The sequence below is a fragment of the Episyrphus balteatus genome, chromosome 1 (assembly GCF_945859705.1).
Source record: "Episyrphus balteatus chromosome 1, idEpiBalt1.1, whole genome shotgun sequence".
Classification (NCBI taxonomy): Eukaryota; Metazoa; Arthropoda; class Insecta; order Diptera; family Syrphidae; genus Episyrphus; species Episyrphus balteatus.
The window spans coordinates 163,469,519-163,495,595 of NC_079134.1; the positions used below are offsets into that span (position 1 = coordinate 163,469,519).

The window sequence follows — 26,077 nt, forward strand, 5'->3', positions numbered from 1 at the left end:
GTAGTAGCTGGTGCTTACAATATGATCCCATTTCAATTTCGTCCAGTTCTGATGAAAGAATTCATTAGAAAACCATAAATCCAAGTTACGATCCACGGTTTTGTTTTTGATAAAAAAAAGACTATTATGGATTAAAAAACTTTTGTAGAGTGGTCGTTTCAGTTTTCGTCTTCTCTACAGCTTTATAAAATACTTTTAAATAATGTGTCATATGGCTTAATTCCATGAAATTAAATTTTTTTAGCTCTTTTTAGTCTTCTCATCTTCTACTCTTACATTATGCGGTTTAAAAAAAAATCCTATGTAAAAAAGCACGTATACGCCATAGTGCACCATCACATAGACAATGTGAAAATAATGTAAATTACAACTTTGGTCTTTATGCTAACACACCTTAATCAAAATTAATGTTAATATTCTTGTCGACAGTGTTAATAAATTAACAACAAAATTAACAAAAATTAAAAAAAAAATAAAATATTTTGTAACCTAAAAAACTAATTCTGCTTATTTCTAAAATACCTATTACAAAAAAAAAAATTAAAGGAAATGCAACACAAAACCAATACTTACAAATATACAAAATAGAAATATGTATCTTTTTTACTATAATTTTGGTTATTTAGTAACCAAAAAGTCCTTTTCAAGGATTTTGTTGCCAGTGTCACTTCTTTATAATATGGAAGAACCTATACAAAATCTACTTTCCCCAAAAAAAAAAAATACATATTTTAAAGAAAACAACAAATATAATTTCCGTTTTTAATAATAATTGATTTTTTATTTTTTTTAGTGTAGCCGTTATGTAGTTTTTTTATAATTCAAAATTTTAAAAATTTTCTATTTATTTATTGTTTTAAATCACCGCAAGCAATATTCATTGTTTTATGTTTAGTTATTATTTTTTTGGCTAAAATCCCTGGTAAAAATTATGTTTTTATTTTTATACATTTTAAACTTTACAAATTAAAAAACATTCATATACAAATCTTATTACAAAAAAAAATCACAATAATATTATTTTCCCAACCAAACATACACACACTACAAATAAACACACATTTACATCACATTCATACTTTACACATTTTAAGATTAGGAAAGCAAGCGTTAGAAAAGTTTTTAAAAAATAAATATAAATTTTATACAGCAAACTTAAAAATAAGTCTTATTCATTTAAGCGGTCTTCAGTTTTCTTTTCAGCAGCAGACTTGAAAAATTGCAGTACGGTATTTCAAAGGCTAGCGAAAATATTATGGACATCAAATAAACAATGACGACAAATCCGCTGGTTAGAACGCTCTGTAATTTTGAAAAAAAAAACAAAAGAGTTTTCAAAAATTTGATTTCAAAAATTGTTGTTTTTAACAAACCAATTGCAATGGATCAGCATGTGAACTTGTATTCGATAAACTGAAAACAAATGCTATAACAAAAGGATTCAGAAGATATATGGCATACGAAAGTCGATTGATGTGTTGAAAAAACTTTGACTCCAATATCCTTGACCACCAAATTCCACGACCTGTTGCACTTCCAATTATCATCCAACACACTGCTATCGAGAATGTCAATCGTCCTATGACAAGCAATGTAATTGTTGATAGGAACGACATGTCCCTTTTGATAGTTGAATATATACAAGCGAAGAATGCGACAATTGCCATATTCCATATGCATTTCTCTGTGGTAGTGCCAATTTCAAATTCTCCCTTGCTCTGAACTAAATACCAGCCAGCTATCGAACCCAGTAGATAGGGCATTATTCGAATGAAAGGGTTTATGTAGATTTCGGTGCCAGTGTGAAGTGCCACATCGAAGGAAAGCTGATAATGGGATCTTAGACCTACAATGTAAGTCCATCCGATGACAGCAATTACTGCAGATGCCATTAAATTTTTAACAAATGTTGGATGTCTGAAACAGGAAAAGGATATAAATTACAAAAAAAATCATTGAAACTATTACAAAACTTACATACTTGGCATAAACAAAAAGCAATCCGGTTAGAAGGCAAAAGAACTGCATCTCACAAGCCAATGACCAGGACCAGTTGAGACAGAGTTCATTGTGATCGAAGAAGTTTTGAATGAAGAGAACATTTCGCCACCAGTAGTTGGCGCAGACTTGGTCGTAACGATCGCTGATGTGGAAGACCGAAACATCTTCAATGTAGGATGTGAATATTGATACTATTCCAGTGAGTACCAAATAGAGTGGTGCTAGTCTAAAATAAAAATCAAAATGTTTAATTTAAGGAAAAATGTAATGTCTTAATGTCATCTCATTAATTTTCATGTGGCAAAACCATTTTTTTTTTTTGGGTTTTGGTGAGTTAACCAACGCCATTTTTTCGGAAAATCAAAAGATGCATAAGTGGACTGGCTGATTTGTTTGACTTTTACGAACTCATTACTATGATCAAGAAACTTCACCACCATCTTCCGTCTTCCTCATTGATGAGTTTCTCATTAATTTCATGTAAAAACGGTTTGCCAGTTTAAAAGGTAAGTAAGTAAGTGATTTTCAGTGTACACTGTAGAGGTACACACACTCTTTTTCTAGCTTAAACATTTCAGTGTTTTGAAAAATGTTTGCTTTGCATAATAAGTTAGTTAGAAAAATTATAAATCAATAAAAATAATACATTAATATGTCATGAAATAAATTGTAGATTGTGGGGTTCAAATGGATCCCAAAATTGTTTGTTAGGCTTTTTTCCGTTTTGTCAAGGAGGGTTTATATAGCTATAGACTTGAATAGTGGATAAAGTCATATATTTTGTATAACAGCCATATGTTTCTCCTAATTTTTCTTACTCAAATTGGTTAAAAATTTAATTAAGATGATTGTACCTTCTTTTTGCCTCAAAGAATTTTGTACATGTCCATATTCATGTTTAATAGTAATTATTTTCAAAATTTTTAGATCCAGTTTTTTAATCATTAAAAAAAAATGTAAATTAACAGCTTAAACCGATATTTAAAAAAAATCCATGTAAAATTTTTATTTAAATTAAAAAAAAATCTATTTTTATTTATATTAAGTCTAAAGCATAACTTTTGCAAAAAAAAAAAACCGTTTTATGAAAGGTGGAGAGTAGGTACATGGTCGAAATTATATGTATGTCTATGTATATTAAAAAAAACAAAAAGAAAATTGGTTATCGTAACGCACGTACCTAATTTTACAAAAAAAAATTATTTGTAAGAAAAATATAAATGTAAGAAACAGTACTGGGCTGTCTTGGGATACTTTCTAAGTCTCCAATAAGACAGCAAAAATGCTATCGAAATCACAACGAAAAATATCATCGGGCTTTAAGTGAAACCCAAAATAAAAAAAAATCTATACTAAAATAAAATGCACGTACATCCTTTGCAGTTCAAAGTACCTATATTATATAAATAACTGTGTATTTTAAGCTTTTGGTTAAGTTATCAGGCAAAAAAACTAAAAACACAGTTTTGTTATAATTACTGAGACTATAGTAGAGTAACTAAAGCAAATTATTAGGGAACCCGGCCGAACAGCTCTGATTTTGACGATTTTTTTTTCAAACGTAGGTAATTTAAAATACTTTAAAGTCTATAGATTTTTTGCTTAAATTTCATAAAACAAATGATAGAAAAAGATTCTCTAGGTAATTTAAGGAAAATATAAAAAAGGCAGTAAGGGACAATCTTCCATCGTTTAAGCGATAAATGCAATTTTCTAACATTCTGACCTCAAACACAAACAAAATATTTTGAAAACAACGGCAACACCTACAATATTTTAAAATACATTTTAAAAAAGCCAGAAGCTCATTCTTATCTCTTAAATTGAAATCCACTAAATTTAATCAAGACTTTTTGAAAAAATGGTCCTCAAACTCAGAATTAAAAAAAAAATGTTATTAGAAAAATTTAAAATGACTTTTTTCCAAACTTTTTCTAATAAAATATGAATTTATTTAAAAAAAGTTTTTGGCCATAAATATTATCAGTTGAATTTCGAAGCAAAAAAGGTCAAATATATCACACTTTTGAAAAAAAAAAATGAAAAATTACTTCAATTTCAATGGTTTTTTTTTATTAAAACTGAATTTTTGCATTGAAATAATTAATTTTCTCAAAGACTGTGGTAAATAGGAACTTTAAATTTTTGCTATTTAACTTTCAACAGTAAGGGTTATTAAATGAATAAAAATAATTTTGTGTTTAGATGTTGAACTTTAAAAAAAAAAATAAGTTACATTTTTTTTCAAAACTTTTATTAAAAAAAGTTCTTCGAAAATGAAATACTTTTTAATTTTGTTCATAAACCGTAATACATATTGACATTTCCTTTTATAATTTGAAATCATAATTAATGCGGCCAAAAAAAATTGAAAATAAATGCATTTTATATTACGACCAAGTTTAAAAAACGACATGTTCAAATTTTTTCAATAATTTTTTTTTTTCAAAAATCTGAGTTCAATTACCATTCTTTCAAAAGCCGTTCAGTCAATTAACTTAATTTTTAATTTTACATATATGACTAAGCTTCTAGCTTTTAAAAAATGTATATTTGAATATTGTAGGTGTTGCCGTTGTGTTCAAATTTTTTTTTTTGTGTTTGAAGTCAGTTAATAAGAAAATTGCATCTATGGCTTGAACGATGGAAGATTGTCCCTACTCCCATATATTTTTTTTCCTTGAATTTCCTAGACAATCTTTTGGCATCAATTAATTTATGAAATTTAAGAAAAATTTTTGAAAAAAATTTGTTTTTGTTCACAAAAATCTTCAATTAAATTTTAAAAATCAAAACGGCAACACCGGCAATTTTTAATCTATAGACTTTAAAGTATTTTTAATTACCGACGTTTGAAAAAAAAGATCATCAAAATCTAAGCTGTTCGGCCGGGTTCCCTAATATTGCCAATTTTTGAGCTTTAGTTACTCCACTACTATAACATACACAATCGAAATCGTTATCGCCGTTTTTGAGAAAATCGCAATAAATCGAAAACGTTATGTATGTACATATATAGGAGCAAATATTAAAAAAATTAAAAAAGCCCTACCAAAAATTCATCTGTACAAAATATCATGAGGAAACCCATTTATCCGTTTAGGCCCAAAGCTTGATTTACTAATAAACCACTTCTTTGAACTTCTCGATAATGTTTATGTGGGTTTTGAGTAAAATCTCGAAATTTTTTGGTTTGTTTGTGGCTGTGGCAACTTTCGTTTTTTCAAATAAAAAACAGGCTCAATATTTTCGAAAGTATAAAGCAAATAGTATCTCAAAAAATGAGCTCTTAATATTAATATTTAGAGGTGCCTTTTTCTAATTTTCTTTTTTCCATATGAATAACATCGGAAAAAAATCATTTTTTTTTTGTTCTAATTTTTGTAACTTTACAATAAAGCATTGTAAAAATTAACTGTAGTATTATTCTTACAGTAAATTGAGCGCTCTACAAAATATTTTTAACAATTTTTTTCATAGAGTGAACGCATTTAAAGTTATTCAAACTTAAAGTTCAAAATATATGAAATTATGACTTTTTTGGGTAAACTATAGACTGATTAAAAAAAATTATTTTTTCTGTTCATAGTTATATCGAAAATATTTTTGGAAATGACGAAAAAAACATACTGTAAAAGTAACAGCCCTTAATATGAATATTAAGTACTGCCGCATCGCAAATTTCTATTTCCCATATATGATTTACATGGGAAAGATTGTGTTTTTGGGTTTCTAAGTTATAGAGGTCAAAAGGTCACGAAAATCAGTTTTTCGCATATATCTCGCGACCTGTTGCTCGGAGGTCAATAGGAATCTATAGAAAAGTTGTTTGTCATATAATTTTTCGTGACCTTTTGACCTCTATAGCTGCTAACGATGTCAATGTCGATTTTTCACATCTTCATGTACCGATTTATCTATCTGGAATAATATTAAAAAAGCCTGAGTTTGCCTAACGTAATACTTTGGGAATTATCTTTGAACATCCTTCATGTTTACCTCAAATATCTATGAAGCACCAATTTTCCAAATGCTTTTAAATTTTGTCCAAACGTACTTTGACGAATCACATCCAATTTCTTCTCGTTTTTAATAAAGTTATGCGTCTGCAGAAAACCGCTTAAAAGAAAATTAAATTTAATTCTTATTAATTCGAAAATATTAAAATAAAATTACCTTATTGTAAAGAACAAATCAACCAAAAGTGGTGCTGTACTGACATACTGAAAGAATGCCTTCTCCGCATATGATACCAAAAACGTCTTATTACTCACAGTAAAATACATATACCAAACTACATGGAATAGCATTATCCAAAAACAAGAAACCGATCTCAAGCCATTTATGACTGGAATCGAATCTGGTGATGATTCATGAACGGCAAATAGTTTTCGAATATTGTTCATGAGATCAAAACATTTGATAAATGACAATATTTTTGATAAGAATCCATTTTCATTGACTAACTCTGTATCACTTAAAAAGCTTGCAACAAGAGTCAAGATGAAAGTAAAAATCACACAACCAGTTATAATTTTTATACTTTTCAACTCGAAGAAACTATCTTTTAGTTTAAGGTCTTTTACGTACATAACTTCAGCATGTAGATCTAGAATCTGATTTTCCTCTAAGTTTTTACTATCCATTAAACTCTGAGTCATGTTTTGAATTTCTGATAATGAACATGCTGATGGAAGACAAAGTCCAATATGAATAATTCTTTCTGGCATGAACTTGATCTCCACTTGCCAGGGTGAATTGTGTTTCATGTAAACTACCCGATAGTCCATTGCAAATGGAGCCATCTGATTGATTAATCCTTCTTTCATGGTCCTTTCGAATTGATTTGATAGAGTGATACGGACTGGAGCTTTTACGGCAGCACAACCTTGTTTACTTCCCAGCCAATAGTTTTGACCCCATATAAAGCCAGACTCTTTACCTCCTGAAGAATCTAGAACTGGAAGAAAAAGATGTTAGAAACGGTCTTGAAATATATTTAACAAAAATCTACAAACCTTTCATAGCCCATGGATCTCTTCGCAAAATACCATTTTCGATTGTTTTCAAGTCTTTAAAGCATTTTTCGTTTACAATTGCTTCATTGGCTATTTGTGATAAGCCATAAATTATTGAGGATTTTCCAAAATATTGATCCCATCGTTCAGAATTCCTATGGTCATATCCCACAATATCTGGAGAGTTCAAAAACGATGGAAATTCTTTAGATCGATTATTTTCATTTAGAATGAACTTTTTTATTTCGATCCTAGGTTGTGACGCGGCAACTTCAGCTAATTCGCATAATTCAACGCATGTCAAATTGTGGCGCTCTGAATTTTCAACAACACTTGTGCTTAATCCAATAAAGATTGACAGTAACAAAGTTAAAGTAAACATTCTATAGTTCTAGAATGATTTTATGGAAATTGCCACCAATTCCAGTTTTTAAGCCAAATATTTATTGTTATTTGGGTAAATGTTCTGAAAGTAAATAAATTGAAAGTTGATTTATTAATCTCTTTGGTAATAATTCATATTTTTAAAAATTCTTAACTTGAGTGCTTTGCAAATATGTCAAGAACTAAATATACAGAAACAAAAAAAAAAAAATATTACCAGTTGTGAAGACAACATTAAAACCATTCTTGGTTGAATTTAGATTTTAAAAAATAATAAATTGATTTTGATTATGAAAAAAAAGTTTGTGTACTTATTTACACGCGATAGAAGTCATACACTTTTTTATCATTGACCTAAAACCCGAATGGGTTAACAAACAGAATTTTAAATTTCATTGGTAACAATCTACTTCATAAAATTTAAAAAGTAATTTTTACATGCCATTTTTGGCTCTTTCCCTTACTTAGTTAATTTTTAGCCAGTTAGAACTAAAAACCTCAAACAATGTCAAGGTTTAATAAATGAGGTAGTTTTTGAGATATAAATCTTAAAAAAAATCACAAAAACAGATACACATTAGATCTAAAATTCTGGACAACCAAGAGTGATGTTTGAGATAAGTGTTTGGTACAAAAAATGGGGAAAGTTTTCTTTGTATTAGCACATTTCACTGCTTTTGATTAGTTTTTTTAAATTTGAAAAGTAACTTTTCAAAAGGCCAATTTTACTCCTTTTCGAAATAAGTACAAAGATACTTATATTGCAAATTTCAGTTTATTTTAACTTAAATGTGAACTTTGGAAATCGAACTTTTAAAACAGGGTAGCACATTCTTTGAAGTTCACAATTTTGCTGTTTGTTGTTTCAATTTTCTTAGAAATGACCAAACATTCACATAAATTTCAGAAAAGTCAAGTTATGGAATAACTAAAAAAAAAAACGAACTCTAGATTATGATCTTACATGTCATCTCACAATTCTTTACCTCTCTTAATCTTATGTCTGAGTTTATGTGGAGCCACAGTCTAAACCAAGTCGTGCTGCGAGACTTGGAGATATTAAAAATATCAAAAACAGACGGAATTATGTCTTTAAAAACCACAGTACACATAATAAGGTAATATATTCCGAACGTTGTCAAAATTTGTTTGTCAAAAATGGGCACCAATCTGTCAGGTCGGCCTTTAATTTTTATATTTCAATCGCAGTTTTTGTTTTAATTTATAAAATGTCATTTAAAAATATTATAAATTTAAAAATATCAAATTTTCTTCGTGTTTCATCGCGGAAAATGGTAAATAATTGTTTAAAAATTAGTGGTGTGCGTGGTTTATCGGTTTTTGTTCGTTTTTCGTCGGTATTTTAAACAATTAAGAATTCGGTAGCTGACATTGGTCGCCAAAGTGTCATGTTTTGACAATCTGGCGACCAATGTCAGTTCGGAATATATTACCTTTTTATGTGTACTGTGTTTAAAAACAACATTATTTATTCAATTCCAAAAACGTTTTGACCATAATTGTGTTTTATTTGTTTTTCTTACAATGTAAACCAATATAAATACATATTTTTGAGACTTTGTTATAGTGATCTTAATTTTTGATCATAATAACAAATTAAATTCTAATTTCAATACATCAAAAAAAAAGCGTTCCCGGAATGACGGTTAAATAATTTACGCTTCTTATAAATGAAACTAAAGCTCACTTATAACATAAATTCAATATATTACACAGTTCGACAGAAATAAAAATATTTTTTGTGCTTGGGTTTAATTTGCCCTTTTTGGGTTCATGGTAAACCAAAACAATAGATAATCACCCTTTCCCTTCCTTAGATTTGCTTTTGTAGTGTTGGGAACAAAAATACAATTTTCATACCCTGTGAGCCTACCTCGAGTTTTATGAGTTATAGTGCAAGAACCGTGCATTGTACAAGAAGTATAAAATGTAGATAATTTAAAGGGTTGGGGTCGAAATTCTGTATGTTGCAAAATTCTGTATTCAAAATACTGTATGCCAAAATACTGTATGCCAAAATACTGTATGTCAAAATTCTGTATGTGCAAAATGCTGTACGAACAAAATTCTGAAAGTCAAAATTCTGTATAGCAAAATTCTGGTTGTTCGTACAGAATTTGACAAGCAGAATTATGACCCGCTCCCTAATTTAAAGCATTTTATTCGACTTAAACTATAAGAAAAAAGTTATGATGAATACAAGGGTTTTTGTTCTGAAAAAACCCTGTTTTGTTGAGTTCAAACTGTAATATTGTTTGATCTAACTTCAACTTTGGAAACTTTTATACTTTTTTTAAAAATACAATACCGACACAAGTTTTAAAAATAATAAACCAGAGTCACACCATACAAATTGTTTTCGCTTTGTTGCTCTGAAATAAAAGTAAGAAATTGAGTTTTTATAAAACTTGGAACTGTTAATTAATTTACAGCAGAATAGCGTATGAAATAAAAAATATTTTTAGTAATTAATTGTTTCTTATTGTTAGGCAATGTTTAAGTGAAAGAATTGTAAAAAACAAAAATCAATTATGGGCAGAGGAAGCAAAATACTGTTGTAAAGTAGGGATTTTTCGAAATTTCACAAGAACTGCATTTAATCGAAAACCGTATAAGGATTTGGAACAAGTTACCAAATTCTGAGAAATCTTAAGTTAGCCTATCAGAATAATTTCGTTTGAAACATTACTTTGAAACCTGTATTATGTAACAAAATAATAAAATACTATTCCAACAAATTAATTTAATTTCAATATGAACTAGTTTGGCTACAGTTTGGATAAAGTTATTTGTGTAAGCAGTTATTTTTGTATAATAAAAATACCATCACAGTGAATTACTTTTACCATAAATATTGAAAACAGAAGGTATCAAATAATACCTCAAGCTCATTTTGACAAAAATTCAAACAAAACGAAAATTTTGATTTAATTTTTTGTTTTTTCTTCTTAAATTTCCTGTTTTTTTGTTTTTTTTTTTTTTTCTAATTATGTTTTATAAATGAAAACAGCATTAAAATGAAGAAAACAAAACAAAAATCAGCCAAATCGGTTAAGACGTTCTCTTTTTTGCCAAAATTACGCACGAACATTTTTGTAAAAGGCAGATTTACTTGAATACTGAAAATTGATCTGCTGACTGCAAAAGCAAATTAAAAAAAGAAAAAAAAAAATGTTTTCCAGATGAGAATCAATATATCTATCAAATGGATATATTACACGAACAAAAATAGAAATTAAAACTTTTCGTACCAAAACGAATAATTCGGTAAATGGGAAAAAACCTTTAATTTTATAGTGTTTCGATAAAAAAAAATGCGTGGAACTCAAATTTCCTCACTACATGATTTTGGCCGTTTTAACATGTTTAGGGAAGAAATCCATGGTGAGTGTTTAAATTGCTTATTATGGTTCCACATTTCTGTCAAATTCGATTTATTTTACGACTATACTGATTGCCCTTTAATTTCCTTTGTACGTAGCTTTAAAACAAATATTAATGTTCAAACGTTAAAGATAATTGACTTTTTATGTTAACGTCGAACTTAACTTGCAGTTTTTTTTTTTTAAGTGAATTGGTCTTAAAACGTAGAATATAAAAAAAAGAACAATTTTTTTCAGATTATCAAGTAAGAACTTTGAGTTTTAGAAGTTTGATACACATGACAAAGCAGATGGAATTTTTTGTTTATTTGCAAATCAATTAACGAAAATATCTTTGAGATTTGATCATTGTATTGACAATATCAACACGATGGATTTTTTTAGAGCCATGCGATATTTTTGGACACTTAGCAAAATATGAATTTTAATTTTCTTATCAATTGAGAGTCCCGAAATACCTCTTGTCTGCAAATGGTTAATGTTAAATAAATAAAATTTAAAAACATTGTTTTCGAAGATATTTTTATAGTATTTTGTAATCCACAAACACTTTTTAAGGTGAAGAAAACTATTACATAGGTAAGATATCTTTCATCGAATGTGCTAAATTGAGATCATAAAATGTATGGCAATAGAGCGATAATTTGTTGTAAAATTTATTTTGCACAATGAACTGTGAAACCACTACATGGCTAAAACATTAAATCTTAAATTCAGTTAACACCTTTTACACACCACTCTTACTTTTATCTTAGTTGATGAAATATTTAATTACCACAAAAGACAAACTAAAGCTAAAACAATTGTCAACTAAGCCACTATACACGACCAAGATTTACAATGAGGTCAAATCGATGGAGTAGTTTCAACAACACCCACCAAATAAACAAAAAAAAAAAAACAAAGTTGACCAATATGGTCAAATGTGTGTACTTTGTCTTAAGCAAAGTCTCCCATGGACACTTAATTTTTGTCGCACGGTAAGACAGATTCAAATCATTCGTCAAATTACCAGAAATCGGACCTCAGCTGGATGCTGTGGTCTCTGTTTAATTTAAAATGCTTAGTCACTTGTTTTTTTTTTTTAAAAACCAAAACTAAAAATAAATAAATCTTTTTTCCAGTTAATTTAACAAAAAGCAAAAAAATATAGTTACGAAATTTTTTTTTTGTAAAGATAGCCAGCAGCATCGTCATGTCTCGTGTCTTACTGATGTGGCTGACTTCTTTTACTTTTTTAGGTTTATTGTCGTTAAACGAAGCACCAAGGTTAATTTAAAAAAAAGTCAAATGTGTTATCGACTTAAGATTTCGTAAATTCAACAACATACACCAAACTGATCGCTTAGTGAGGTAGAAACGAGAAACAAAAAAGACCGGACTGGGTTTGAAGCTAGATTTATCTTGGAACTTGTAACCAATTGGACTTTGAACAGTTTAAAAACTCAGTTCATTTGCATTTGACCGAAGCTGAAGAGGTAAGTAAAAAGTAGTAGACACTCAAAGAAGTATCATTTATTATTCTCCAAATAAATGAATGATGGATTGTGGACTTTATAAGCAAAAACAGACGTGATTCTTTGACATCCTCTTGGTAATAATTACTCGATATATATTTTTTCTATTCTGTTTTGAGATATTTCTTTTTTTCGAGATATTTCGTATCATTTGTGGCTTATAATTCGTTTAACGAAGTTTCATCTTTTAGGAGGTTTACTTGCTTTTTAAAATTTTTCCAAAATGTACCTTTTTGAAAATTTCCAATAGATTATTATGTCGAGTAAGTTAATCAGGAGTTAAAATGAGTCTTGAATTTTTTCATAGGAAATTACAAAACTTTTTTCATTTTTATATAAAGAACAACTGACAATACTAAATCATGTCACATGTCAACATATCCCCCAAACTCGTTTATCTGTTCACAATAACCAGGGAGAAACTATTTTTTGCGAGCCTTTCTCAAGGCTTGGCATGAGGCTCTCGCGTTCGTACAGGTTATTTCACATTCCCTTTCTAGAATAGATACAGAAGATGGATTACAATTGGCTATCAGGAAAAAAAAGTCGATGTTCCACAAGGGAGTGTCGTAGGACCTATTTTATTTAGATTAAATGCTTGAGATGTTTAAATGAGTAATAGCGCTGTAATGGATACTTGAAACTGGATAAACACTGTTCTCATTCCTTCAGTCAATTAGGCAAAACCTTATTTTTAAAGTAAACAAGAAACCCATAAAACTAAATAAAATCTATGATATAATCATAATTTTGTTTTTGGAAAGTATTATTATTTGTATTTTACCAAAGCATTACGTTCTATTTTTATCATGAGTTTTTATGCACCCAGTAAGGCAAATAAATAATAATTTGTCTACGTCTCAATAAAAATTAAATAGTGTAGGCGTTACAAATCGTCTGTAAGCCCACACTTAAATTTTATTAAATTAAATACTATTTATTTTCAATGTCAGACACTAAAATCATATTCTAAAACGTATTATATTCCAAAATGAGATATTTACTAATTCCGCAAACCTAGAAATGTCCATCTTTTTCTTAACTAATTATGGTAACATCTTCTAAATTATTTTTCCCAAAATCGAGCTTTTCCTTTTATAATCATAATACGTCTAGCAAGCTAATAAGGCATTTCAAGAAATATTATTCTATAATTAATATTAAAATATCACAAAAAAAAAACCAAAAACTTCTACTAATTTTTAAGTACTATAATAATAGTTTGTTTGTTTATTTTGATCATACATGTAATAAATCTGTCATTGATGTAAATTATTACATTTTATTTATCTGTGAAAAAAAAAACAAAATTTTAAGGTTGGTATTCCCCATAGTGCAATTGAGACAATATTCTTCCGCAATATTTGTTTTTGAATTAAAAAATAATTAGCGCCTAATGGTGCACCTTAATCCCTTGATACGGAGATAATTCTAACAATCCATCATTCTTAATCGATTTGACAAAAGTAACAACAATTTTATTGATTTTTCTGTATTGGTTATGGGGTTTGCCAAATTGACTTTACTCATTGTGTAAGATCAGTTAGAAAAAAATACTTTACAAATTATAATGAATTGAAAACTCAGATTATTTATTTGCTTATTTGTTTTTCAGCTGATATAATATAAGTATTTACGCAGTTCTAACGATAACGCGATTCAATTATGTAATTATGTCGAACGTCAAAATTATTCAATATAAATCGAATGTTGTAAGTTCTAATAGCTTCAGTATTTAACTTTTCAAAATAAAACAGAAAAAATTTAAATTTAAAATCATACAAAAATTTTGTTTTGAGAAAAGTTTTCATTTCCAAGTTGTTTATATATTGGTCAAGTTTAAGAGTCATTTTCACAGTCGACATCAGAGTTCTACTTAAATGATCGATATTGGAAAATTAAAATTACACACTTTAAATGTAAAAATATTTTGTTTTGAAAAGTGCATCTCGCCTTATCGTTTCTTTTCTTACAAACTACCTTACAGGAATAGTTAAAAATTGTAAGCTGCTATGCTAGCATGGGGTCTTTATGACACAAATTTATCAATTTATTTATATGTATCTTGAAGTTAATTCTTACGAAAAGATCTTTAGTTAAGATCCGATTAAGAACTATTCGAAAAATAGGATTGAACGTTCAACGTAAATGGTCAAATCGTTGACTCCTGACATACATAGGTAGGTACATAATTATGACGTCAAGGCTTAAAGTCTAGTACACTGCTGATGCGAAACGAAAAATTTTCAAGTCGATAACGAAAATGCTAACGAAAAAATATCATCGAGTATTCTGTCAAAGTCAAAATAAAAAAATTCAAAATTAATTTAAAATCAAGAAAAATCAACAGAAAATAATTTTTAAAGCAAGAAATAAATGAATTAGAAGTGAAAAAACTATAAACACTGCTCTTGGAGTCAAGAAAAATGCACAGGACAGTTAAAAGTAAGTGACAAATGAGTGAAAACTCTCCAATTTTTCACTAGAGCTGGGTACTGAAAAACGAAATTTTTCGTTCACGATTTCGTTATCGAATTTTTGTATGGAAAATTTCGTTTCGCTTCAGATGCGTACTAGGCTTAAATTCCAATTTTTTTTTACGATTTCGCGAAGTATTGAAAACCTTTTTCATGAAATCAATTAGTTTTAACGCAGTGAAATTATCAGATTATTTAGTAGGAAATTAACAATTAAGAGGTTTCTAAAATAAATCTTCTTATTGGGGAAATGGTAACGGAGTTACGAATAACAGAGTTACGCGCGACAGAGTTACGGCCGTCAAAGTTACGCGAAACCGAAGTTACGAAAAACTAGAGTTACGAATTCTAAAGTTATGTTAAGCTATGACATGTGATTTTTGGGTTGGCAACAATTGCGAGGAACGATATAACTCTGGTATTCGTAACTTCGTCGGTTTCCCCTTATTGGGCTATTACACGCTGGCGCTTGATTCTTTTAACAAATCAAAGATAGTGAAGGAAATACATGATGATTTTTTTCTTTTCTTGAAACTATTTGAATTTTGAAAAGAGTCAAGTCTCAAGCATCACCGTTTAGTATCCCACATATAAATCAGTTCATACTGATGGAAACAGTATTTTAAATCTCCTGTTTAAGCTTTGTTGGAATTATAGTAATATCCAAACCACTTATATTGTCACTTACTCGACTGTAGAAATTCCATATATTAAGTAGTGTCAGAATACTATTCCAACTTCTTCATAACCCCACTTTTTATTAAAGATCAAATTTCATTGGAACGACACGTTGACAAAAGAAAGCACAATCGTTCACTGTGGTGTATACGTGTTTTTTTTGTAATTCTTTTATTTGTATTAAATGTAAACTTACACAATTTACTGACGTTAAAAGAATGATAACTATCGAGTGTAATTTGTATTTATTATATGTAAACAATGGAAAGACTACAATTTATTCTAAAAAATTCTTGTTTGTTCACTTTTTTTTAAATGTATTTTGATTAGGAAAATATACATATTTTGCATTTTTAAATTCTTAAAATCCAAAAGTTTTTTAGTCTGGTGTTAGTTTAAATCACATGTTAATTCCTTCAAAGTAATTTTATATAACTGTCATTTTTAAATTTCATAATTAAAGGCCCAGTTTCACAATAAGTTAATTGCATTTAAATACCCGATAGGTATTCGAAACTTAAATAAAACTTCTAATGTAAAAGTGTTCACTCGCCCTTAAATTAATAATTTTTAATTTAATTATTTTTGTTTTAACGTAATTCAAAAAATAAATATTATTTTTTGAATGAATAATTGTTGTTTCGAAAAAGCTTTTGCCTACATATGAGACAGTACTAAAGTGCTAATAAAACGCAAGTGTAGTCGAAATTGCTGCAAACAAAAACAAAAATGCAAAATGAATCTTCTTCACACTTCTACTGAAAATTAACCAAGCACAGTTTTATTTATTTATTTATTTATTTTTTTTTTTTTTGTGTTCAAAAAACTAAGTGCTAATTCCCGGTTATATTTTATATGCATAGATAAAATATAGGAAAACCCAACAAAACTTATAAATGTATATTATGAAATTTCAATAAGGTTACATAAACGTCTCTTTACTCTCTTCAATTTTTAACTTTCCGTTGCATCTAGACTTGCAGTAGACAAACTTATTGACAAACAATAGAGTTTGTCTATAAATATAATTTTTATTCAAATATTAACTGTGCGAAATCATAAACTACTGACAAAACAAACTAAATCACAATACCGCATAATTACCACAATTTACGATACCCTAAAAAAACTTCCATAAATTACATTATTCTAACGTAAACATTGTAAAAATGAAGTAATAACATCTTCTCTTCAAATTGACATTTGCATCCGAAAACAGTTCGAAAAAAATCCATAAAAATCACAATGAAAACGAAATGAAAAGATTAAAATTTATCATTCGACCAAGCGAGTATTATCGCATCATTCGCCTCGCGATGCCGATTCATGTTTTGTTTGCACCACGACATTGTGTTTACATAAAAAAAAAAAGACAACAACATCTCGTAAAACAGCTGAAGATATAAGGTATCCATCATGATCACACACATTTAAAAGAGTTGACCCACCGCTCACAACGTTAATATGGGAGTTAAAGCAAAATTAAACAAAAAATTTAACTTTCGAATGTGGGCTAATTTTAAGACCAAGAAATGACAAGACAAAACGATCCTGACTTATGATTATGCGACCAGTTATATGGAACACGATATCGTGTGTGTTATATTGCAGTTGACCTACTTACCGAGATTTTTTCGTAAGAAATGTCAAATTTTATTTTTTTTTTCGAAGTTAAATATCCTTGAGATTTTCGAATGAGATGTTGCACAATATTTGACACCTTTATAATCTTTTTTAATAATTCACCGTTAGGTTTGAGTAAGCAAACAGGGAAATAATAATAATGCACTTTTTCTCAACTGTCAATTAATTTGACAGTTGTAAGTAAATCGAAATTCGATACTTTCTATTTGCACTCACTTTCGATTTCGAATTTTTTTAAGTTAAACTCAAATATTGACAGTTTGACTACTAACTTATTTGATGAGATTCCAAATTATTCTCAACAATTTGGATGAGTATATATTAACGATAGTTTCTCAAGGCAGTATGCAGTTATTTATAACACTCCTTTAACACTTCATTAAGCACTTATATCAGTCATAAACGAACGACGAATAATTTCGTATATGTTTCGAGCTGCGCAACGGATATTTTACGAATGAACTTCATCTGATGGAAACCTTAAACTTTTATAAACTTTCATACACTCTACTAGGTCTGGGTCTCTCCGTAAAAGCTGTTTTATATGAGATGACATAAAAAAAAAAGTTGGTGTGCGTGGGTCCAAGAAAAAAAAATGAGAAATGCTTAAATTTTTGGGTGTTTCATTGTAATGATGGAAAGGTGCAGCAGTTTACTATCGAAGATTTTTAGAGAAAGATCAACCGAATAAGAAGCATATTCAGCAAAACAGACAGATGGAAAGATGCAAGATTTAAACATTAAGCGCCTCTACCGGCGCTGATGAACTACTTCACGTGTGGACAATAATGGTTCGCTGATGCTTTTTTGTGTCTTGCTCTTGGCCTGTTGTTACATATTTTTTTTTTTTCTTGTGTTTGTTGTTATGCAACATCAAGATCGTTAATACAATTGTTTATGATGGATTCATGGCCAGATGCCAGTCATCATCAGCTAATGAGTTAATAGCCATGGGAGAGAAAGAAGAAAGAGTAAAAACTACTACTGCCACCTAATGATCCAAGCTTATAAGAGACTCACAGTCTTTTGATGGAGTTAAGTTGAAAGGGAGAGTGTTTTTGTCTTGTCACTGAGCATTGTGGTTTAAGATTGATATGAATGGGTTCAGACGTCAGAGCTGATCGAGCTGAAAGATTGATTGGCCTACAAAAAAAAAAAAAATTGTCTCACTCGCTTGTGCATGATGCTGCATAAGAAAAGATATGATTTTTTCTATGTTGGTTTTTTTTGTTTTGTTGTTTATTAATAAATCGATTTGTCGTGTTATAGTAGTTTTTAATTTAAATTTTTTTTTTTTTTGTTTATTTCGAAATAATTTTCAAGGGTAGGTGGTAAGTAAGTATGTTAGCTTTGAATTTTACACTGAATGATTTTTGTCAGTGACATTGAATCTATTTGGTAGATATTTAACGGCAAAGTTTTGGGTTACCTATTGTGTTTTTTTTCTGGTTGTTTAGTTAAATTTTACTGGCGGAACCGGCTTTGATTAGTTTGACCAAAATTGTATGCCTTTGATTTATGATTTTTTTGATATTATATTTAAATTATGAAAAACATGTGAAGGAGGGTATGGAATCGATTAGTTCAAATTTGGGCAAAAAATTAAGCTAGAACGCAATTTTTGTGAAACGGGGGATTTTGTTAGATTTATAAGAAAGAAAAAAACTTCTAACTTGGTTAAGACAGGTATATGATCTAACAATTATGTCTGTGAATATGCTGACAGAAGAACTTTATTAGCTGACAAATTTGGGGAGGATTATTTAATTAACAATAATCTGAACACACTTGACCCAAACGATTTTATCCACAAACTTAAGGAATTTTAAAACATTTAACAATCATTTATTGTATCTATTGTTCTATATGGAACAAGAACTTTGATGCCGTTTTGTTATGATTAGTTTGCTTTATATTCGGGGGATTTTTATGACATTTAATCTAGTTTTAATAAGTAATAAGAAGCTTTTCTTATCATAAAGAACTTTAATTGTAAAGGAAATGTGTCTTCTTTAAACATGACAACCTGTTGTGTGGAAATTGGAAATAACCAGAGCGATAAGAAATCACAAAAAAATGATCATAATTATTGTTTATACACTGGGTTTTTTTTACTCTGGACAAATAATTAGATATTGGTGCCACGAAAATGCAGATTTTTGCTGAAATTTATTCTATCATTTTTTTTTTTTAATATACTAAACTTAAATGACATAATAGATAATGGATAATGCATCATTAAAAGTGCAAATCAAGCTCCTTATCGAAAAATTTAACAGCAACCCTTGATATTGGAAAATTGCTATAACGTCAGTCCATATTAAAACTAAAAATTGCACAGTATAGGTACCTACAAAAAATAGTATTGAAATCATTTTTCAATTTTGACGAAATTGACGTTATAATTTGAAAAGCAAACTATTTGACCAACAGAGATAGTTTTCACCTCCGATTACCTATTGAAAATTTTATAAGCTTTTAGAAATGATACATCGTTTTTTTCCAGATTTTAAGATTGAAAATTTTTGGTGATTTTTGAAACAAAAGTAATATTTCCAGAGCCATTACAAATATTATCTGTCATAATATACATATGTAGTTTTTTTTTGAAAGATCTAATTTTTGAAAACGGGTCGATGATTTTTTTTTAAATTTTGTTTTTGAGGTGTGAACTTGTAATTTCTTAAGAATGGCATAACAGTTTTTTTAAATATAATAGACATTCTATTTATTAAAAAAAAACTTAACAGATAGTAGAGTAACAAAAGCAAATTATTAGGGAACCCGGCCGAACAGCTCTGATTTTGAGGATTTTTTTTTTTAAACGTAGGTAATTAAAAATACTTTAAAGTCTATAGTTTAAAAATTGCAGATGTTGCCGTATTGTTTTTTAAAATTAAAATTAAATTTTTTTTGAACAAAACCATTTTTTTTTTGCTAAAATTTCACTAAACAAATGATAGCAAAAGATTCTCGAGGTAATTTTAGGAAAAAAAATATAAGGGAGTAAGGGACAATAAAAAAAATAAGTTAAATTTTTTTTCAAAACTACTATTAAAAAAAGTTCTTCGAAAATGAAATACTTTTTAATTTTTCTCATAAACCGTAATACATATTGACATTTCCTTTTATAATTTCAAATTATAATAAATGCGGCCGAACAAAATTTTGGAAATAAATGCATTTTATATTACGAAAAAGTTTTAAAAACGACATGTTGTTAAAATTTGTTCAATATTTTTTTTTTTTTTCAAAAATCTGATATCAGTTACCATTCTTTCAAAAGCCCTAACTTCAATCAACTTAATTTTAATTTAACAAATATGACTTAGCTTCTAGCTTTTTAAAAATGTATATTTAAATATTGTAGGTGTTGCCGTTGTGTTCAAATATTTTTTTTTTGTGTTTGAAGTCAATTAATAAGAAAATTGCATCTATCGCTTGAACGATGGAAGATTGTCCCTCACTCCTATATATTTTTTTCCCTTGAATTTCCTAGACAATCTTTTGGCATCAATTAATTTATGAAATTTAAGAAAAAAAAATTGAAAAAAAAAAAGTTTTTTTGTTCACAAAAATCTTCAATTAAATTTAAAAAATCAAAACGGCAACACCTTCAATTTTTAATCTATAGACTTTTAAGTATTTTTAATTGCCGACTTTTGAAAAAAAGATCATCAAAATCTAAGCTGTTCGGCCGGGTTCCCTAATATTGCCAATTTTTGAGCTTTAGGTACTTCACTAAGACTTAACTTAATTTTCAAAACAAAAGTTTTGGTATAGTAACTCTCAATCATTCTTTTGTGCTAATAAATTTATTTGCAAAAAATTATTTGTAAAAGTTGCTTAAAATAAAGCTTTTAAAAAAATCATAAACGAATATTTTTAATTTAATAAAATACAAATTTTATTAAAAGCTTAAAAAATTTCGGAACCAAGGCTGAATCACGTTTGTAAAACCGGCAATAAACCCCAGTTTATTATACTATACTAAATACATTTTACTGAAAAAGGAAAGAGTTGAAAATTGTATATGTGCTCAGTTTCAAAAGTTAATTTGAGCAACTTGTAGTAGGAAATATACATTTTATTTTACACAATAAAAATATAATATTCAAGCTTCCCAAATGCGTAAAAAAATGTTTTTTTTTTTAATTCCTAGTGTTAGAAATAAATGCAATTTTTTATTAGGGTTTACAGCGGAGTAATATCGTTGTGCTCATCTTCATTGACTTTTTTGAGCCACTCTTGCCTTCGTTTTTCAGTTCGAGTCCGGTTCCGCAGCTGTAAATAAACACGCTTGTTGATGACAGCCATTATGAAAATAAAATGGAGGCATGCACTCATCGAAAAACTTAAAGAAACTAGAGCCCTCTATAAAAGCTTCACGGAACTAACAGCACAAGCACTCCCTATATTATATCCTCTAAGTTAAAACCACAATATACGCTTGCGTTTATAACGTTTTGCATCATTCGTGCACTAGATTTAACGCACATGTGTATCTCCCTTCAAATTAAGCCCATCTACCTACTCACTTAACCCACCTCATCACCCTACCTTATCGACTTGTCATGCGCACTTCTTCTTCTTCTCCCAAATTCTCAACAACACCAACCAAACTCTACGAACACATCCACTCATTTCTCCATTTTCCATCTTGTTGTTCTTTTTATTTTGCCATTCGCCATTTATTTCTCCATTCAATTTGTATAGTGAAACACTCTTTGGTGAACGGAGAGAACGACACGAACAGAACAGAAAACCTTAAAAATGGCGTCGATTGTCAAGTTATCAATTTTTCGGTTCAAGAAAATTGTCTAAAAATTCATCAAAAAATAATTCCAAAATATTCAAATTTATTATAATTCAATAAAACATTGCACAACGTTTGTAAATTTAATAAAATATATAGAAAAATTTAAATTTATTTAGAGTTTTTCTCACAAAATAAAAATCAAAATCGTCGTCGTGGGTGTTTTTTTTTATTTTATTTTTCTGTTGTATATGTATGTGTGTGTGTATATATTTTTCCATGTTTTTTTGCAAATAAAAGAAGAGAAAAAAAAACGATCAATTTTCCCTGAAGGATAAAAAATCGATTCCCGAAGGACTTCTTCTAAACGAAGAAGTGTTTTTTTAATTTTTTGGGTTTTTTGTAGAAATTTTTAGTGCAATAATTTATAACAACAACAACGATCTACAAAAAATAAGAAGAAGAAAGAAAAAATTCAACGAAAAAAAATCTTGTTTTTTTGTTTTTGTGAAGAAAAAAATAATCATCAATGACCGACTAGTGATGTGCAAGGAATTAACATCTCTCTCTCTTCCGATTTCGATAACTTAACAAATCGCAAGTTTATTAACCGGAAATTATATTCTTATGTAAATAATGGCGTTCTTGCCTGACCCAATATCCTTCTAGATCTGTTTGATTACTTTTTTTTTTAACAAATTGTCCCCCGATTCCCGGAAAAAAGTAATAGTTTCTTGAAACAACTTAAAAAAAAAAGGATTAATTCAAGAGAAATCAAGGAACCATATAATTCGTGTATCTCAAACTCGAGCTTCGTCGCAGTTTGTGTGTGTTCCTCTGTCATCGTCGTTGAAGTTTTTTCGTGTTCGTTTCCTTCATCGTCGTCGTGTGTACACCAGCAGAGAAGAGAAGAGCTGTTTGCCAACTATTTTACCTACACTCCAACCGACTACGTCTCTTTTTTAATTAATTAGTTTATATTGTAAATTTGTATTATTTTTGTTTTTGTTTATTTAATAAAATTGATAAAAAAGTAGTGCGTGTCTGTTCTGTGTTGCTCCTGTTGCTGTTTTTATTGACCAGAGAATATAAAAATAAAGACGCACAAAAATGTCGACAGATAAGATAAAGGTGGCCGTAAGAGTGCGACCCTTCAATCGTCGTGGTAAGTTTCATTATTATTTTCCCTTTTTTTTGTGTTTATATTTAATTAATTAGAGTTGATTAAATTTATGGTTTTGTAATATCTAAATTATATTTTGTACACAAACAGAGCGAAAGGGGTGTTGGCTTTGTTCATTCATTAACATTTTGTCGTCTTTTTTTTGTGGTGTCTTTAGGGGGGAAACACAATAAAGCCAAGTCTAGATTTGTGACGTTTTTAATTATTCCTAAAACCAGACTCGAGTCACTCATTTATTATCACCATCAGCATCATCATCAGAACATTGTCGTTTAGTCGTGTTCACTAACCACATGACTCACTCTTTTTTTTATGAACTCGAACTGATTGTTGTTTTTTTTTTTTATTTATTTTGTTCGTTGTCGTTGTCAGTGTGTGCCAATGGAGCACTAGCACCCAACAACAATAAATAGGCAGCGAAGCAAGTCAAGCGAAAGCGCCAACTAAACTATACAAAAAAACAATAACAAAAAAAAAAAAAAAAAATGATGAATACCGATAGACTTGACGGAGGTTACCTGTTTTTTGTTTTTGTTTTACTTAAGGTACCTACAGTATTGGGAGAAAATAATTGGACAAACAAAGCAACACAAAATAAATAATAAAAAACAAAAAGGTAACTCGTTGCATAAAGAGAGAGGGATTTCCTCATTCTCTTGTTTTTTTTTTTGTTTCTGAGCCAATGTCAAAAGTTGGCTCAATGTGTGAATTTCAACTGAAAAAAATGATGCAAGTCATTGAAGGAAGAAAGTTTTTTTTTTATGGAACTTATAAAATGAAGTATTTTTTATAGTTATAAAAGGGGAGCACATTATCGTAATTGTAAAATAAAAATCAGAGACTAAATTGTGATTCCTAGAAGTTTGTAGTCAAGATAAAGATCCTTGAATATGAACGAAATAATTCGAAAAATCTCGAACCAACAACATGTTAACACATTTAGGCGACCAATTCTATTAATTTTAAGTTTGAAAATTCTGCAAAAAAAAAGCATTAAATAATTTTGAACGGATTTTGGAAGATTCGCCATTACCCTAAGTTAATCTTTTAAAGACTTGTTGCCGTCAGCCCAAGTCCGTCAGTTATCAAGTCCTTTGTCAAATTATAAAAGTTTTTTCTTACTATTGAACATTGTCAGCACAAAACCTTAACCGCGAATATGCATATCGGTCCCTCTATTCACTGGGTTGACCCCAATCCTAAATATGTTGCATAGCAGCTTTAACTATTAATGTCCGTTGCACGAGTTCTCATGAGCTTGCATGAGTTTCAAAAACTTTGAAGTCGTTTTTCTCAAAACTACAATTTTACAGATTCGTGGTTTTGGCTTTATTCCCACGATATGACCTCTCAACTAGAATGACGATATATGTATATCCTGGTTAACAAAAAGACGAAGTAAAAATATCAAGGGGCACGGTAGTGCCCAGCCAAGTTCTCTAGCAACTTTGGCACTACACCCTTATTGCCTTATTTACAGGAAACAACTCAGGTTATTTTCGACCCCCCTCTAACTTCCACACCAAAGATGCTAGAAATTTCAAACTCGCTACATTTGTTGAGCTGGTCAAAACCAAACACCTCGTAAAATTTCAGCCTCCTACGATGAGTAGTTTCTGAGATATAGGGCTTTAAAAATCGCAAAAACCGTAACTGACTCACTGACTCACTGACAGATCATCAAAATTATGGAGAACTTCCCGATATCGTAGAAACTTGAAATTTTACACGGTGGTGTATACAAAGGAAAAAATCGAAAACTTGAGATTTTCAATTCAGGGGGCGTGGCATCCGCCCATTTCCGCTGAATTTTCATAAAATATTTTAGAGCACTTCTGACTATCGTAGAACCTTGAAATTTGGTAGAATGGTAGAGCTGATAGTTTATACAAAGGAAAAAATTTAAAATTTGAGAATTTCAGCCAGGGGGCTGAAAATTGGCAATCGCCAATTTCCGCTGAATTTTTTTTATCGTAGAATCTTAAAATTTGGTAGAATGTTAGAGCTGGTTGTTTATACAAATTAAAAAATTTAAAATTTGACAATTTTAGACAAGGGTCGTGGTAACCGCCCATTTTCTCTGAGCAATACCTTGCAAAAAGTAGTGAAATCACAACAAAAACATTACTGTTAAAAAAGAGCCAAGTTCTCCTATGTTGAAGTTATGCTAGCACAAAAAGTACTGAAATGTAAAAGTGTACCAAGTTCTAAAGCTTGGCTTTAAATTTGTATACATAAAATGTTGATTGTTTACTTGGCAATTTTTCAAATAGCTTTAAAAATCGGTTATTTAAAGAAAAATTGTCAAGAGAACAAAGGAAAAAATTTAAAATTTGAGAATTTCAGCCAGGGGGCGTGGCAATCGCCAATTTCCACTGAATTTTCATCAAATATTATAGAGTACTTCTGATTATCGTAGAATCTTGAAATTTGGTAGAATGTTAGAGCTGGTTGTTTATACAAATTAAAAAATTTTACATTTGACAATTTTAGACAAGAGTCGTGGTAACCGCCCATTTTCTCTGAGCAATACCTTGCAAAAAGTAGTGAAATCACAACAAAAACATTACTGTTAAAAAAGAGCCAAGTTCTCCTATGTTGAAGTTATGCTAGCACAAAAAGTACTGAAATGTAAAAGTGTACCAAGTTCTAAAGCTTGGCTTTAAATTTGTATACATAAAATGTTGATTGTTTACTTGGCAATTTTTCAAATAGCTTTAAAAATCGGTAATTTAAAGAAAAATTGTCAAGAGAACAATCAACATTTTATGTATACAAATTTAAAGCTAAGCTTTAGAACTTGGTACACTTTTACATTTCAGTACTTTTTGTGCTAGCATAACTTCAACATAGGAGAACTTGGCTCTTTTTTTTAACAGTAATGTTTTTGTTGTGATTTAATTTTTTAAAACCCTTTTGACTGTTAATATTCTTATTAATAAAGTAAAAATTGCTCTTAGAGGTATTTTCTTTTATTTCGCGAGAAAATTTTAACAGGACTGCACTTTTGAAGAA

The 26,077-nt window shown here is 29.2% G+C and overlaps 2 protein-coding genes across 11 annotated transcripts in view; one reads left to right on the forward strand and one right to left on the reverse strand.

Moving 5' to 3' along the window:
- Positions 1-923: 923 nt before the first annotated feature.
- LOC129906503 (nose resistant to fluoxetine protein 6-like) lies at positions 924-17,142 on the reverse strand. The gene is made up of 7 exons (XM_055982283.1): positions 17,104-17,142; positions 7,020-7,485; positions 6,178-6,961; positions 6,001-6,120; positions 1,982-2,227; positions 1,374-1,917; positions 924-1,302 (listed from the first exon to the last, which is right to left on the reverse strand). The coding sequence occupies exons 2-7, from the start codon at positions 7,399-7,401 to the stop codon at positions 1,177-1,179; spliced, it is 2,202 nt and encodes a 733-aa protein (XP_055838258.1). The 5' UTR covers positions 7,402-7,485; positions 17,104-17,142; the 3' UTR covers positions 924-1,176.
- Positions 17,143-21,825: 4,683 nt separating this feature from the next.
- Positions 21,826-26,077, forward strand: part of LOC129907799 (kinesin-like protein KIF13B) — a 65,036-nt gene continuing 60,784 nt past the window's right edge. For 7 of the 10 annotated variants that reach the window (XM_055984176.1, XM_055984181.1, XM_055984178.1 and 4 more), the window contains exon 1: positions 21,827-23,044. In XM_055984176.1, the coding sequence (XP_055840151.1) occupies positions 22,990-23,044 (55 nt within the window). In that variant the 5' untranslated portion in view covers positions 21,827-22,989. Of the gene's footprint in view, positions 23,045-26,077 lie in introns of all 10 variants that reach the window. The other 3 variants (XM_055984175.1, XM_055984177.1, XM_055984183.1) reach the window with 2 other exon arrangements.

What these genes read in the sequence shown, in the direction of transcription:
- LOC129906503 (XM_055982283.1), bottom strand. Translation starts at nt 7,401, where the DNA reads ATGTTTACTTTAACTTTGTTACTGTCAATCTTTATTGGATTAAGCACA. An exon ending in AGATCCATGGGCTATGAAAG is followed by an intron (nt 6,962 to 7,019) that starts GTTTGTAGATTT and finishes TTTTTCTTCCAG; the next exon opens with TTCTAGATTCTTCAGGAGGT. An exon ending in ATGCTGATCCATTGCAATTG is followed by an intron (nt 1,303 to 1,373) that starts GTTTGTTAAAAA and finishes TCAAAATTACAG; the next exon opens with AGCGTTCTAACCAGCGGATT.